General features: G+C 46.1%; 1 protein-coding gene across 1 annotated transcript; it reads right to left on the bottom strand.

The window, feature by feature from the left end:
* Positions 1 to 4,313: 4,313 nt before the first annotated feature.
* Positions 4,314 to 5,333, bottom strand: LOC120667192. The gene is made up of 3 exons (XM_039947255.1): positions 5,330 to 5,333; positions 4,920 to 5,220; positions 4,314 to 4,848 (listed from the first exon to the last, which is right to left on the bottom strand). The coding sequence occupies exons 1-3, from the start codon at positions 5,331 to 5,333 to the stop codon at positions 4,704 to 4,706; spliced, it is 450 nt and encodes a 149-aa protein (XP_039803189.1). The 3' UTR covers positions 4,314 to 4,703.
* Positions 5,334 to 12,367: the final 7,034 nt, after the last annotated feature.

Below are 12,367 nucleotides of genomic sequence, written 5' to 3'. Positions count from 1 at the left end.
CCCAGCCAGTATTGCACATGGCATGGCTTCGTCCAATGAGACGAAGCCTGACGACGCGTTGCACCATGTGGACCGAAGGCTGCGCTCCGTGTGGGCCGAAGGTCCCGAAGATGCCTGGTGCTGTAGCAAAGGCCACTGGCGGACGATGCCCCTGCGTCCCTTACCGGCGATGCTCCAACGGACGAAGGCCCTGATTGAGGAAGTCAATTTCTGACAAAGATCATGATTGATGAGGCCAATTTGAGACAAAGACCATGATTGACGAAGCCAAATTATGACGAAGACCATGATTGACGAAGCCAATTTCTGACGAAGACCTTTCACCGAAGAGGTCAATTTGTGATGAAGACCCTGAACGAAGAGGTCAAATTATGACGAAGACCCCTGACCGAAGAGGTGAGTTTCTGAGAAAAATCCTAGTTGATGACGTCAATTTATGACGAAGATCCTTAACCGAAGCGGTCCGATTCAAGACGAAGACCCTTCACCGGAAAAGTCAATTTCATGACGAAGACCATTCACCGAAGAAGTCAATTTATGACAAAAATCCAAGGTGAGGGCGTCAATTTATGACGAAGACCATTCACCGAAGAGGTCAATTTACGACGAAAATCCAAGGTGAGGACGTCAATTTATGACGAAGACCATTCACCGAAGAGGTCAATTTATGACGAAGATAATGGACTGAAGAGGTCAATTTCATATGCCTTCGGCCTCTCGCCTGAGAGGGCTTTCCTTGCCTTCGTCGTTTCGCACGACAAGACTTTTCTTTGCCTTCGGCATTCGCGCGACGGGACTTTCCTTTGGGTGTCTTCGGCTCTTTAGCGCGAGAGGATCACACCTAGCCTTCGACTTTCGCGCGACAGGACTTTCCTTAGGGCGTCACTCCTAGCCTTCGGCATTTTGCATGACAGGACTTTTCTACCTTCGGCTTTACGCACGGAAGGACTTTTGACATGATGTTGGAAGTGAAGCTAAGGGGGGGCAGGACCCATTCAGGGCATGTGGCCCGTGCTTACTTCTTTCAAGCGTCTTCGCTTGTTATGCGCCAATGACTCCCCTCTTTGCTCGACAAAGAGGGATAGACGCTTTGGCGCGTTTCTTGGTGAAGAGCCTGCGAAGAAGATGCGTACTGTCCTTGCGGATGGAGGGTTAGCATAAGCATATAAGAAACTAACTCTTCGCTCGAAATAACTGTGTTAACAATGAAGACTGAAATCCTCTCCGCGGCTGCCGAAGCCCAATTATTGAAAATGCCGAAGCCCTTTTGAACAATGATATTATGGCTAACTAGCTGCCGAAACAATACTACTGCTTACATCTTGAATTGAAGCCGAAGCCTACCTGTCGAAGCTCTTTTATTTTTTGGATGAAGCTCTTTAGCAAATATAGGAACCGAAACCCAGTGAAACCTCATAGTATTGACCGAAGGGTGTTGGAGCAACAAGCAATTGGCTATCCTAGCTTAGCTTGAGCGTATGCTCAATCAAAGGTGCTAGTTGATCATAAAGCGAAGGCTAAAGTTGTAGCAAAATCCATTTGACGTGTGAAACGTAAAAACTGGCAAAGTAACATTATCTATGTTGACCGAAGGGGTAGAAGAGCTAAGCATCATAAAAATAATGAATGAATATGCGAAGGCCAAATAAACATCTGCTCTTCGTGAGCAAATTGCTCTTCCGGAGGCTTAATTATCCGAAGCCCAATATACTGCTCCTCCGAAGTATAATTCAGCAAGAAACAATAACCATGCAGAGACACGAAGGCCGTTGTGATGCCAGATGTAGCCCTCGTGATTTTGCCTTTTTTTCTTTTTTATATTTAAAAAAATACAAAATTTCAAAAATATATGGCGGTTTCAAGAAATTTCAAAAATGGACCCCTGTCGCCCATGGGGGGCGACAAGCCCCCTATGGCCCCCTGTCGCCCAGGCAACGGGCGACAGGGACCTTTCTGTAATTTTTTTTTCTTCGAACAGGTCACTGGCGGGGGACGTAGTGCAGGAGGAGCCGGTCGCCCCCCCAACGGGCGACAGGGGGCCTGTCGCCCCCCTCCCCCCATAGGGCGACAGGGCAGGGCTGCCCTATTTAAACCACCCCTCCCCTCTCACCCCTCATTCTATTCTCTAAAATTCTAGAAAAAATAGAAAAAAAGAAGAGAGGGGTGAGAAGAAGGAAAGCGGCGAAGCCCTGTCGAAGTGCGCATCTGTGATCTGCAGGTATTAACGTTTGACCTTTCATTGTGATTTTCTTATGAATCAGAGTAGAAGTAATCTTTATATATTGAAATATTGGATCGTAATCTTAGAATAATAGTAGCTATTGTTATTTCAGCATTTCGCCATGGCTGCCTCCAATTTTGGAGATTTTTTCTGGACCGAAGAGAAATCTACTATAATACTTGATATCGTGAAAGATCTTGTGCTTAGAAAGAAGTTGGATCCACTTGTGGATGGTATGATAGAGATGGTTATGGCCAAAGTATTAGGGTTTCAAGTTTGCACACTGTTTCATGGTATTACAACGCAAGATCTAAAGGGACACCTGCTAGAACGCCGTAAGGTATACATGCGTATATGTGAACTTGCGAGTCATCCTAATGTTATTGGATTCTTAGAAAGTACTGCTAAGATATGGATGCAGCCAGAGGTGTATGAGATACACATTAAGGTAACTTTCATTCAGATCTAATATTTAAATGTATTTTTAATTCATATTTTTGAAACTATAATATTATTCTGTATTTATATGCAAGGATTTTTCCTGAGGACACGGAGTTGATTAACAAATCAATACCCAATTTCCGTAAATTGGAATTAATCTTCGGTGGCCCTATGTCTCAAACTAGACGAAGGAGGTGCCGAAGATCGTCGGGTAATACAACTTTGCGTCCGCATGAACAGAGATCCGGAAGTTCATCAAGTCATACTGCACCACCTGCTTCACGAACTTCTGTTAACCTCGACGACGACCAAGATGACTTCATGCCACCCAAACCATGGCCTCCAAGACCTGATCAGCGAACCAGAGGTTCGTCCAGTCGTACTCGACCACCAGCAGCACCATCTTGTGTTACCTGGGACGATGATGATGATTTCATGCCCCCCAAACGTTGGCCTCCAAGACCTGATCAGGGAACCAGAGGTTCCTCCAGTCGTAACGCACCACCTTCAGCACCATCTTGTGTTAACTGGGATGACGACGATGATGATTTTATGCCCCCCAAACCTTGGCCTCCAAGATAGGATCAGAGAACCGGAGATTCGTCCAAGTCTTCGAACTCTCGTGCAGCACCACCCTATGAGAACATGGAAGTTTGCATTTGTTGTGTATAAATAAATGTTAGTTTACGGTTTCAATGTCTATAATTCGTACGTAATGGAAAATGCGTGAGAGAACAGAGGCATATGCATGAAAAGTAGTTAATAACAACGAGAAGACAACATCGTTGGTACCATAAGACATAAACGTTCGGCCACTATGTCATTACAAAGAAACATACAAGATACAAACATAAGTCATATCTAGCCACCCGACGGTGTCGGACCCTCTTCGCCCTCTGCTGGGCATGGACATGGCCCTGCGAGTAGGTGTAACGATCCGGAGACCTCATTTGTCGCTGAGGACACAAAGAAGGCTGCGGTGTCTGCTGCTGAGAGTAACCAAGTGGTGCTCCTCCTAGCTGTGAAGAGCCCAAGACATCGGGGTCACCTTGCTCCGCGGGTGAGAGGGAAGTGAAGTTGTCGAGATCTTCTAAGTTGAAGCCACCGCTATCTGGAACGAACATGTCTGAGACGAACCCTGCGTAATATGTAAATGTGAACCAACATATGTTGCGTCTTAACTTTGTGAAAAAATTGAGAGTGTTATGTACCAGGTTGTGCTGAGGAAGAAGGTCCGACGCCCGCATCTGGATAGAATCCTACGCATAAAAAACTTGCATGTCAGCGTACACTATTGTAGTTCATAGTAACAGGTAGAAAATGACATATGAATCATAAGCTAACCTAGGTAGGCTGGTGTCGATGGCGGCGGTCCCATCCCTGGATACGGTCCCCCAACTGACGCTGTCCCTCCAAACATTCCCATCCCCTGCTGTGGGACGAAGTGGGATCCTTGTTGGCCCCAATGGCCAGTATGGCCGAAGGAAGAAGAGGGACCGAATCCTGTTTGTGTCGATTAGTAAAAGTATAGCAAGAACTGATATTATTTAAATTCAGTATCCACGTTACCTGCAGTAGTGTTCCACTGGCGTCCCTGATCTGGCTGAGAGGTCGGCTCGTGCGTCGTCGCCGAACATGGGAACGACGTCGAGGCCTGGGACGATCCTTGGCTCTCTTCATAGTCCACACGGCTACCAAAATCGTGCAGTACTGTAGGCAAGTGGTCACGGTGCCTGGACCATGCCTCTCTCTGCTCAACCTAGGTCATAGGGGAACCGTGATCCACCCTCGTGAGGTAAGCGGAGCAGTCCGCCTCCATCATGTTGCAAAGTCGAAACTGCATTCATTTTAGTAATGGAAAATTTACTTGCATACTGAATAATATTATGAATTTGAATCCATTCACAAACACTATGAAGAGACTCACCGCGCCAGCTAGTGCTTCCACGTGGTGCTTGGCGTAGCCATCCCGAAGATTCGCCTGGTGTGGCTGCGGGTTCGTGTCAGGAAAGACCAAACGAGCCCGAGTCTGAGACAAGTACTAGGTGAGGTAAGCCCTGAAAGAGCTGTCTGTGTGTGGTCCAGTCGGCTCGACCACGTTCTCATCTGCATTGTCCCATTGCTCCAACCACGGCTGCATCGTGGTGAGCCAAACGGCTGAGCACGGCATGCCACTCCTCGACAACCTACAAACGTGGTAGACAAAAAAATCGTTAGATTCGATATGATTGAATAATACAAGTGCATTCATAATTACCTGTGGTTGTGCCGTTCGACTCGGTCCAAAGCCGTGGCCACCGGAAACTCCTGTCGCTGTCCAAACTGTCTCTTGACCCTGTGCGGGCAATGCGCCTCAACCGCGATGTCGTAAACAAGGACGGCTGTAGTAAGCCACATGCCCGCATTCGCAGAGCAGTGTGGAGACAGGTCTAAAGGTGCACGTCTCGCCACCGCCTCTGGGGTGTATGGCTCCCAGATAACGTCCTCTGGCATCAGCATATCCAGCTCCGACACGAACTCAGGATATGCGTGCCTAACCTTGCATGCGCCCAAGATCTCTGCACATCGAAACATATGAAATTAATAATGAGCTTCATGTATTGAGTAACTAACCAAGACAGAAGTAGAGTTTCCGCGAATGTACCTAACGCCAGTTCCAGAGGGTACCCATCGTGGGCCAACCCTCCTCGTCATCGCCGTACAAGATGTCGTGGTATGGCTCCTGGCTCACGATAGGGCGACCAACCGCTATCCTCTCGTACGACCAAAGCTGAAGCAGGAGTGGGCACCCCGAGAAAATAGCCTCACCATCGGTCTTGCTGCACCCGTCGCAAAGTCCACGGTAGGTGGCCGCCAATACCGCCGAACCCCAGCTGTAGGGCGGTAAGTCATCCTCTGCATCCGCAATCTCTCATGCGTACAGAAGTAGGATCCTGTCGACGGAGTTGCCATGGGTGTTGTTGAACATGATGTAACCAAACAACCATAGCATGTATGCCTCCAACGATCTGGTCACACTATACTCGTCCGCATCCGCATCCAACTGGGTAGGCTGCATACACAAATATGATGTATGATTTAAACTCACAATGAAATATGAATTTTAAAAACATAGTGTAAAGATGAATCGAAATACGTACTGTAAACTGTAGCAACCAGGTCTTCTGTGACAGAACCGCCCAAATTAAACCGGCTTAAGTGCGCTAACTATCATCTTAATGGTTAATCAAGTTACTGTGCACTTAAAACGGTGTAATCCGGACGTCTGTTGGTTTAAGGATCGAAAAACACTGGAAGTCTCGCACGAAGACGAGCACAGATGATTACAAGCAGACAAAAGTTCTCAAGGTTAATTTACAAAGCGGAGTTATACAAATAAGTTTACGTAAAATATCAGAGTTCAAAATGCAGCGAAAACTAAATAGAAGTTGAGTTTAGAAAAACAACGATTACTACGATGACGTGAGGGCGTCACATCGAGCCCACCGATGTGAATCCTGATTAGTTCCAGCCAGCAGCGGTTACCTGAAAACAGGGTGACAACAAACCCTGAGTATACTAATACTCAGCAAGGCTTACCCGACTATAGGTATACTTAGCCCATTAACTAGACATGAAAGGCTTTTTGGCTCTGGAGTTATTTTGCTGAAAAGCAGCTAATACTGAATCCTTACTTTCAATATTTTAGCGCCAATTGAGTTGCCCGCTATAACTTAGGTTTGCCTAGTACTCTAGAGCATACATGGTTGATCACATTATCTTTTCAGAGCACCACAACCATAACTCATATTCTCAACTTTTCATTCCCAATTCCATCATTTACTACGATGTGACAGAGAGATCAAGGTTCTCATATCCGCGAGTCACGGCGAATCGATTCGATTTAACCTTGCAAGGTGGACCTAACCAACACGGCACGTATATGCCCCGTCGGGCTATACACACCAACTCTTCACATATGCACACCGAATAGGCGAACTGCCCTGCGACCCGGGACTGCTAGCCCCACCGATACCAACGAAGGGTCAGCCATGAGTTTGTATACTAGCTCCACTGGTGAAGACAGTATCAAGTCCGCCTACCGGTGCACATATGGTACTGAGCTTACCGGTTTCGACTACCTCCTACTCCCGGCATGCGGTTAGTACTGTTCAATCCTAGATCAATAGTGCCAACAACGGTACGGTCCTCAATCGACACAGGCGGAGGCTTACTTTCCAAAACTTCCATATCCATAACCAATCCATCTCCGCCCGGTCTCCATTTCTCTTTCCTCATTGATTCATTCTTAAGCCACGTTGCCATAAGTAACAGAAACCTATAGCTCGCGAGTGACAGCAATCACTCGACTTCTACCGGATCCTAGTTAAGCATGGCAATACTAACGACACATGTATACTAGTAGAGTGACTGAGGAAACCTAGGGATCGTGCATCTAGGGTTCCAATCAACTCCTAGAAACTTAAATGCACAATAAATATATAACAAATATTGAATACTGAAATTAAGGGTTATGCACCGGGGCTTGCCTGGGATTAACACTGAATTAGTTAGTGTTGGTTAGATGATATTCGCTTGGCGGACACTTTCCTTTGGGTAATGCACATCGGGTCCATCCATCCATCTTCTGGGTGCGTCCACCGTTACACCACCTTCTGGCTCGACTGCTGCTTCGGCTTGCGGTTCCCCTGCTTGCGGCTCCGAGATCGTATCAGCAACCAACTCGTAGATAGCTTCGCTCGCAGTGCCTACACGTATGAAAGATGCTATGCTAGAGTCAGAATCACAACAATGCATGTATGCTTATGATGCGACGCATTTCAATACAAAGCAATTGAAAGAACCGACAGAGCTGACATGCATCGACTGAGTAGCCACTACACGAAAGTAACAACTGAACCATTTGAGTGCTTAGGTGCGGTTCCAAAGTTCAACTCGTTTTAGCCTGAAGTGTTTTCCTTCAAAACAAAAGTTACTAAACTCGCTTTGAAGGATTAAACACAACCCTAGAACAACATGGATCAAAATATCTAGGGGCTTGTTTTGTTGCCAAAAACACATGCATGCATGAAAGAATTAAATACAACAAAAAAAACAAAAGAAAAGATTAACTAGGAGCCAAGTAAAAGCAAGGACTTGACTTGCAGATGATCTAGCAGCAAGAATTTACCCAAAATAACATGATTTTGATAAAGCATGCCATACAAATTTTCCCAACATTCATTGCTGCTAACAAAGCATTGAAATAACCCTAGCAAGGTAAATAGAACATAAACAGATATACACAAAAGGGCATAACACCAGCACATGAAATTTTTATAGCGGATTACACATGCAAGGATTAAGCCACTGCGAATTTTTCATAATTTTTAGAGCAACAGAACAATGGTAAAAAAATAAACTATCATAACGCAAACTGAATTTTCATCAGGGGTAAAACTGACATTTCACAAGTACAAGTATTTTTCCTCTGAAGATCTTGATTTTATAAACCTAACAAAGTTGGTTTGGCATTTTTCGCATTTTTCTGTGAATTTCTATGCAATTACGAAATTTTCAGCCAAAACAATCAAAAAGAACAAAACTAGATTTTACGTTTGGGTCCCTGGAACTTTTGCAATCAAGCAATCGGGTCCCTGGCCGGATTGAAACAGGGGAGGGGGTCGGGCGGCGCTGGCCGGCCAACTCCGGCGGCATGGCTCGCCGGCGACGAGGGCTAGGTTAGGGGAAAGATGGAGGAGGTCGACAGCTACCTGTGGGTGGTCTCGGGGCGCTCGGGGAGGGCCGGACGGGGTTTGCCGGTGACGGACAGGGGGCGGCGGCGGCGGTTTGCGCCGGCGGCGGCGCTCTGGTGAGCCGGGGAGGGGGCGGCCGGGCTTGAGAGCATCACCGGCGCGTGGGGAAGCCCGTGGGCGGGTCAGCTGGGCCAGGGAGCGGGCGGAGAGTGGAGCTCCACGGCGAGCAAGGCCGGCGGCGCTAATGGCGCGCGGCGGCGGTGGTCCGGCAAGGGAAGGGCGGCGTGGCTGGGCTCGGAAGCATCATGGGAACGAGGGGGTTCCGTTCCCGGGGTCGGTTGAGGCGGATGTAGGCCGGAGAGTGGCGCTCCGCGTGAGGCAAGGGTGCGGTGGCGGTGCAGCGGCCATGGCGGGGCGGTGACGAGCTCGGCTCGTGGTGGTCAGGCGCGGTCGCGGCGCTGGGACGCGGGGCGAGGGAGAACGCGCGCACGTAGAGGCGAACGAACGAGCGAGCGAGCCAGAGGCCACGCGGATAAGGGCGAGGACGCGCGGCGTGAGCGTGAGCGAGTGGTGCCGTGGACGACTTGAACACGGGAGCGTCTCGGTGCTTCCAGAGTGAACGAGGAGATGACAAGCGGGCCCAGCGGTCAAGGAAGCACAATGAACACGTTTAGATGATTTTGATCCGAATTTGATGATCCGAAACTCGAAAACTTATATTGGAACTTTAAATTTGGCCAAAATAAAAGTTATAGGGGAAGAGAAAATCTACAACTTTTGTTTTGGGCAAAACTTGATTTAAGACTTAGATTAGGGAGAAAAACATGATCAAAGTTCGGTTAGGGTTGAGTTCTAACAACAGCCATTAACAAGCTAATGACAAGTTTAGACTCGCGATTAGCGAGTTAAACATGAACTTAACACCGAGGTGTTACAATCCTACCCCCTTAAAAGAATCTCGTCCCGAGATTCAGAACGAAAGACTTCTAAGGAGAAAGGAACAGGTTAACCACCAAAAACAGCAGGGAAACAGTCACATCAGAGAAGATCGATGTTGATTGTAGGAGTCATTGCAGATAAGGATTGAGAACTTAAAGAAAGTGTAAGAAGCAAAGTGTAAGAAACTTGATATCTCCCACGATTTTGTCCGACTGTTAACTTCTCCAACTTTACGCGTTGTATGCCCTCTTGCTCCAACGGTGATGGCATATGTTGTCTGATCATCTCGGCAGATTAACTAGGATCCCTTGTCTACCACCTCTTGCCGACTTCTAATATTTACACCCATTACCATTTCCTTCGACGATTATCCTCTTCGTAACTTCGGAAGGACTTACTTGATTTGGGCCCGATATATAGATCTCCAGACAGATAATAGAGATAGATGTGAGTAAGGCTCACGAGTAGAAAGCACACCGATGTAGGTGCATAAGGGATCATGATTAGCAACCTCAATCCTAGTGTGTGTCGAGTAGTATAAGCATGTGTCGATTGCTCAGCGTAGGCTCTTGGTTCCCTTGCGACACCGTCAAGCATACTTCCAACGAGAAATCCCTTGTAGCATAGATAGATCATGCACGGATAAGCATTACAAGACGGAGGGATAGCAAGGAGATGATCCAAAAACAGAGGCATAAAATGAGAGCAATAGGGATTTGCTGCCGCAGACTGCAGGAAATAAAACTCTGGCTTAAGATCCACATACAACTTGCGTCCATCGACGAAATTATCTGATTAACGATCAACATGCCATTTGGTCTGGTTGGACAGCAACATGAGATCAAGTCCAATAACCATTCAGATGCCTGAGGAAAGTAAAGATGAAACAAGCATGACACATAAAAGAAAATAGAGATACCATCCACAGATTTGGTTGATAAAGCAATGGTATGATTCGCAAGGGAACGATTCTGACACCAAGGTAGAAAAAGAGATTAGCATTGCACTAGATCATCTTTAGGATAAGCGACAGAGAGGTTCCACCATGATTATAGGTATGGCTTTTGACCATCAGGCACATGAGCATACCACAGACATAGACAAGCACTTGGTGAAACTTGGCTAGGGTAAGCGGGTCAACGAAAATGTCTACAGGATGCATAGATCCTGGATTTTTGCAACACAAACAACCGTAATTAGCACTGCGTTTAAGATTTTCTAGCTCCAAACCTTGATCAGGGTCATTTATGGAACTCAAAAGATTAGACACGCATTTCAGATTTAGGATTTCACCACTAAGGCGATAGGAAGTTCCTCTTTGCATTCAGCCAGGGACGGCTCTTGCTAACGACAATGCTTTTAAGAAAACACCAAACTCGATTCGTACACGGCTCTTCAACTAGAACGGTTGATGAAGTCTCGTAAAGCTTCTTGATCCAACAGGGAAAAGGTTAACAAATCAAGGATATGGTGATGAGACGAAGCGATCATGTTCTCATCGAGTTGAAATCACAACACGAAGAAAACGGATATCGGTGAGATTCAGCACAAGGCTTGGGAGAACAAGTGAGGATAACACGGAAGATTGGTTGAAAAAGATCTTCTGGAACATCCTTACTCAGAATTTATTATCTAATTGCTTTGCACGATGCTAGTTACAAAACATGCCCATTTATGCCGATGCAATCAAGGAATAATGACAAAATGTTCCAACTCATGGTGCACATGCTCGATAACCACGATAATGATGCGCTCTTAAGATGTATGATTGCAATACTGGTGCAATACAATGATGGAAAGTTCTATGCGAATGAAATGATGCACGTGACATGGTGCATTTGTCATGATGCCGACTCAATAATGCATACACCATGATGCAAAGACGATGATGCTCTTGTTTTATGCATGTATGAGGTGCTTAAAAAAAACTATGATGCATACACACATGAGCTTATGATGCACATGCAAAATGCACCCCATAACCGTTATTTCGGAACTAATCCTCGTTACCCTTACACTCTTGAGTGAGGTCCGAATAGTTAGGACACTAGTAAGATTGCATAAAAAGGGATTGCAGTGAGTTATGTCACATATACCTTGGCACCAGCGCGCTCCTAGTGGCTCAATCATGTGGTTGTAGCACACATGAGGCCCTAGATTCCGTCACGGCATCAGGGTCATGCAACTAAACATCACCACAAGAGAAATCAAGAGTAGCAATCCAACAGGCCAAAAGAGGCAAGATAGGTTAGAGGGAACCCAAGACAACCCATGATGTTACACTCGAACGCATCCCGTTAGTCAGTCTATAGATTCCTGATGACGATGCAACACTATGCACTGACCAATGACAGGAAATGACGTGATGCATGATTGTTGCAATGACTCTACTCAAAGGTTATTATTATCATAAATCTTTTTAATTTCTCCAAAAATTAACTGAGCAAGAACGAAGGTACAAGTCTTCAGAGGTCAGAACCAAAATAGCCAGCAATATAGGGTACAACATCAAGACAGAATAGAATGTTCATTGAACGATGGATTCAAGGGTTTTTCTGACAAACATCAAGGCTTAGCTACCACAGGAAAAAGCACAATGCTTCTGCCAAAACAGATTCAAGGCAAGGATCAAGGGTTTGATTGGAATTACAAGCTAAGATCAACGATAAGGTTCAGACACGATCCAACCCACTCGAGTTACAAAAGATTTTCTCAACCAAGGTTAGGCTAGCAGATTATATTGGCCCCACTACTACAACACAAAACCTAGGCAGACATTTAGGTAAAAACAACACATTTTAGTAAAACCAAGTAACAAGCAAGGTGATCAAACCAACCAAAGATGAGATGATGCATGCATGTTCTATTCGTTCCTCGCCCAAACAATTGCCAATACTAGGCATACGGGAACAACCGGTGGCACAATACGTACTCTCCCTATATATACTAGTCGTTCTTACGTTCAAAGCTTACGTAACGTGGTTAGCGTACCTGCAGACAAACACAAATATAAAAAGAGATATACAAAACC

The sequence above is a fragment of the Panicum virgatum genome, chromosome 3N (assembly GCF_016808335.1).
Source record: "Panicum virgatum strain AP13 chromosome 3N, P.virgatum_v5, whole genome shotgun sequence".
Lineage (NCBI taxonomy): Eukaryota > Viridiplantae > Streptophyta > Magnoliopsida > Poales > Poaceae > Panicum > Panicum virgatum.
This window is presented reverse-complemented; position numbering and strand designations above follow the sequence as displayed.

Bases quoted from the DNA above. Each gene is read 5' to 3' on its own strand.
- LOC120667192 (XM_039947255.1), bottom strand. The intron at 4,849-4,919 runs GTAATTATGAAT...CCACGTTTGTAG, and splicing joins GTCGAACGGCACAACCACAG to GTTGTCGAGGAGTGGCATGC.